This window comes from Mobula hypostoma, chromosome 28 (assembly GCF_963921235.1).
Source record: "Mobula hypostoma chromosome 28, sMobHyp1.1, whole genome shotgun sequence".
NCBI lineage: Eukaryota > Metazoa > Chordata > Chondrichthyes > Myliobatiformes > Myliobatidae > Mobula > Mobula hypostoma.
Window position 1 is genome coordinate 14,068,748 of NC_086124.1, and position 4,487 is coordinate 14,073,234.

The following is a 4,487-nucleotide window of genomic DNA, read 5'->3' on the forward strand; positions in this document are numbered from 1 at the left end:
AACGCGTCTAATTCCTGACCCTCCCCCCGCCCCTCACACGGATACCATTTGACCTGCTCAGCTCCCCCAGCGGACTGTTCATTGCTGGAGTTCAAAGTTGGTCCGGGATCATAAGAACATAAAAAATAGGAGCCGGAGTGGGCCATTTGGCCTGTCGAGTCTGCTCCGCCATTCAATATGATCATGGCTGAACTGGCCATGGACTCATCTCCACCTACCTGCCTTTTCCCCATAACCCCTAATCCCCCCCACTATGCAAAAATCTATCTAACCTTGTCTTAAATAGATTTACTGAGGTAGCCTCCACTGCTTCACTGGCAGAGAATTCCACAGATTCATCACTCTGTGGGAAAAACAGTTCCTCCTCATCTCCATCCTAAATCTGCTCCCCCGAATCTTGAGTCTATGTCCCCTCAGATCGAGCACTTGCCGGTAAACGTTCCGGTACAACTAAACACAGAAACGGATTTTTTAAAAAAAGATGCGCTGTGCAATTAAAGATTAGATCAACCATTACCTCTGCTGTTACCTAAGAAGGGAGACTGTTTACACAAGGCTAGATTACAGCCCGCTCCACATTTCATTTTCCCCTGGTTACTCGCCTCGCCTTTTATCTCAAGTGAGGTGTTGGCTCCGTCCCACAACCAGCAGAACCTGATTGGGAGGTCAGCCTTCCAGCTAAACCCATAAAACGCAGGCAAGTCGCACCTTGTGATACTTGGGAGACTAGCAGCGAAGCTAAGAGACAGATCACCACCGCGGGAAATGTTTCTGCTCCCGCACACGGAGTCGTCTAACTGACCAACAAATCTCCCCCCGCCCTGTGGGCAAATCGGACCCTCGGTAGTTTGGAAGCGGCGTTTTCCTGTCAGCCATGAGCTTGAGGAAGAAGCTGGTGGTGGTTGGAGACGGGGGCTGCGGTAAGACCAGCCTGCTGTTCGTACTGAGCCGGGACCAGTTCCCTGAGGGTTACATCCCCACCATCTTTGACACCTACGTGGCGGACATCGTGGTGGACGAGAGACAGGTGGAGCTGGCGCTGTGGGACACGGCGGGCCAGGAGGACTACGACCGCCTGCGACCCCTCTCCTACCCCGACACCCACGTCATCCTGCTCTGCTTCTCGATCGACAGCCCCGACTCCCTGTGGAACATCCCGGAGAAGTGGGTGCCCGAGGTCAGGCACTTCTGCCCCGGCGTGCCCGTGCTGCTGGTGGGCAACAAGAAGGACCTGCGCGCCGACGAGCGGACCCGGCGGGAGCTGGCCCGCAGCAAGAAGGAGCCGGTGCGGTGGGAGGAGGGCCGGGCCGTGGCCGAGAAGATCGGTGCCCACGCCTACCTGGAGTGCTCGGCCAAGACGAAGGACGGCGTCTGGGAGGTGTTCGAGACCGCCACCCGGGCCACGCTGAAGGACGCGGAGCCCGGGTGCTTCAAATTTTCGTGCGCGGTGATGTAGGGCGGACGCCGCCGGTACAGATCAAGACCGCACAAATCTTAACCCAACCAAGGAGAGAGTTGAAGTAAGGGGGAGAGGGGAGGGGGTCTTTGAATGGATTTTTATTGACTGGTGGGATGGGGAGACTGCATCTCTGCTGGACGATAAAGAAGGTACTGTTTATTTGGCAGCACTTTTACCTGAAAATCACTGGAGAGACTGAAGTTCGGCATCCTTGTGAGGATGCACTGAGGGACCCCTCTCCCGGGTGGGCCGGTCAACCAGAGCTGGATCCTGTGCGGCGCGCTCCCCGCTACTGTAAGGAGTAAAGCCTCTCTTCTGAACAGTGTTTCACTCCCCGACCCCTGCCAACTTCACTCGAAAGTAAAACGGATTATCTGATTATTTCCCGTGGGATCCTGCTGTGCATATTATAGCTGCCTTGTTTCTTCTCGAGTAAACAGCACTTTAAAAATTACTTAAGTGACTCTTAAAGCACCGGACACCTTCTGAGATGAGATAAATGCAAATCTTCCTTTTTTTATTTTTAGAAAATGTTCAAACTGGCTTTTAAAAAATTACCTCTGTTAACAAATAGAAATATTTTGTGTTGTGGCAGATGACTGCTATGGTTCAATTGATAGACGTTATTTTGTGTGTGTACAGAATGGCTACGTTTTCTTAACGGACAGTGGGTAAGGGGCTAAACTCCTGTAATTTAATAATTTCCTTGTCTTTTGATATCTATTGGCTGAAATATGAAAGATGGAAAATTTATTTAACACTGATTTGTCATGCACTTTTCCTTGTGTCAATAAAGGGTGTGGGCAAGTTCTGACAATCAGATGGTAGCCATCACAAACTATATTTAATAATAATTTAATTTATTTTTAATTTGGAGATACAGCACAGTAAATGGCTCTTCTGGCCCAATGTGCCCGTGCTGCCCATTTACACCCACGTTGACTCAATTGACCTAACAGCACGCACACCTTTGGAAGGTGGGAGGAAACCACGGCACTCAGAGGAAACCCTCACGGGGAGAACACACAAAAATCCTTCGTGGGAGGAATGTCACTGCCAGACAGCAGTGGGAGCTGGACCCCGGTAACGCACACAAAATGCTGGAGGAACTCAGCAGGCCAGGTAGCACCTACGGAAAAGAGTACAGTTGACGTTTCGGGTGTAAACCCTTCGGCAGGACTGGAGGGAAAAAAAGCTGAGGAGTAGATTTGAAAGGTGGGGGGGAGGGGAGAGAGAAATGCCAGGTGATAGGTGAAACTTGGAGGGGGAGGGATGAAGCAAAGAGCTAGGAAAGAGACAGAAGGCCATGGAAGAAAGAAGAAAGGGGGGTGGTGGAGGAGCACCAGAGGAAGGCGATGGGCGGGCAAGGAGATAACATGGAAGAGGGACAAGGGGATGGGGAGGCATTACTGGGAGTTGAGAAATCCATGTTCATGCCATCAAGTTGGAGGCCGCCCAACCTAAGTTGTTCCTCCAACCTAAGTGTGGCCTCAGCACAACAGTGGAGGAGGCCATGGATATGGGAATGGGAAATGGAATTCAAATGGGTGGCCACTGGGAGATCCCACTTGTTCTGGCAGACAGAGCGTAGATGCTCGGTGAAGCGGTCTCCCATTCTACGTCGGTTCTCACCAATGTACAAGATTGAACCCTGGCCGCTGGTACTGTAAAGCGAGGTGCTAACCGGGACACTATCGTGCCACCCTGTTAGCGAGGAGTGCCAAACTATTGTTTTTATGAAATTAGATTACGCTCCCCTTAGTGCATCATGGGAAAACACAGCATAACAGCACAGTACAGGCCCTTCGGCCCACCCTGTGATGACTGTTTAACCTACTCCAAGATCAATGTAACCATTCCCTCCTACGCAGCCCTCCATTTTTCTACCATTCACGTGCTCATCAAAGAGTTTCTTAAATGCCCCTATTGCCTCTACCAGTAGGTGATAAAAAGCCAGCAGACAATATATAAATCCAGGCCATCACAATTTAAGATGTCCAGGTTGCAGGGCCTTAACTCAATTCACCTACTGTGCAACAGAGTGGGCCTCATGCCCCCACTATGAGGAACTGCAGAGGCAAGAGGGAAGATTAAACAGGGTTCTCTAGCCTAGGGAGACTGTGGTCGTGTAATAAATAGAGTCAGAGGACTACAGCACAGAAACAGGCCCTTTGGCCCATCTAGTCTATGCCAAACTTACTCTGCCTAGTGCCATCGACCCAGAGCTCTCTATATCTGTCCTGCCCCTGGACACCCAAACTTCCCTTAAACGTCAGAATCAAAACTGCGTTCATCACTTCCCCAGACAGCTTGTTTCACACTCTCAATATCCCCTGAGTGAAGAAGTTCCCCTCAAATATTTCACCTTTCACCCTTAACCTATGACTGTTAGTTCTAGTGTCACCCAACCTCAGTAGAAAAAAAAGCCTGCGTGCATTAATTCCTCATAATTCTGAACACCTTTATCAAATATCCCCTCATTCTCTACGCTCCAGGGGGGAAAAAAAAGAGTCCTAACCTATTCAACCTTGCCCTCTAACTCAGGTCCTCAAGTCCTGGTACCACCCTTGTAAATTTTCTCTGTACTCTTTCAATCTTATTGATATCTTTCCTGCAGGTAGGTGACCAGAACTACACACAATTTGCCTTCAACGATGTCTTGTGCTGCTGCAACATGATGTCTCATCTCCTGTACTCAATACTTTGATTTATGAAGCTCAATGTGCCAAAAGCTCCCGTTACAATCCTTCTGTATATTTTCCCACTTGGGATCAATAAAGTACAAGTTATTATTATTGTATATCTGTGACGTCACTTTCAAGGAATTATGGATCAAGGGTGAGAATCAGAATTGGTATATTCCCTTTTCACCCTCTAATATTTAACACTTACAACACGCTGGAGGAACTCAGCAGGTCGGGCAGCATCCGTGGAAAAGATCAGTCGATGTTGCGGGCCGGAACCCTTTGTCTGGACTGTAGAGGGAAGGGGCAGAGGCCCTATAAAGGAGGTGGGGGGGAGGGTGGGA

The 4,487-nt window shown here is 49.7% G+C and overlaps 1 protein-coding gene across 1 annotated transcript; it reads left to right on the top strand.

The window, feature by feature from the left end:
• Positions 1–710: 710 nt before the first annotated feature.
• LOC134339036 (ras-like GTP-binding protein RHO) lies at positions 711–4,257 on the top strand. The gene has a single exon (XM_063035300.1). The coding sequence runs from the start codon at positions 875–877 to the stop codon at positions 1,454–1,456; it is 582 nt and encodes a 193-aa protein (XP_062891370.1). The 5' UTR covers positions 711–874; the 3' UTR covers positions 1,457–4,257.
• Positions 4,258–4,487: the final 230 nt, after the last annotated feature.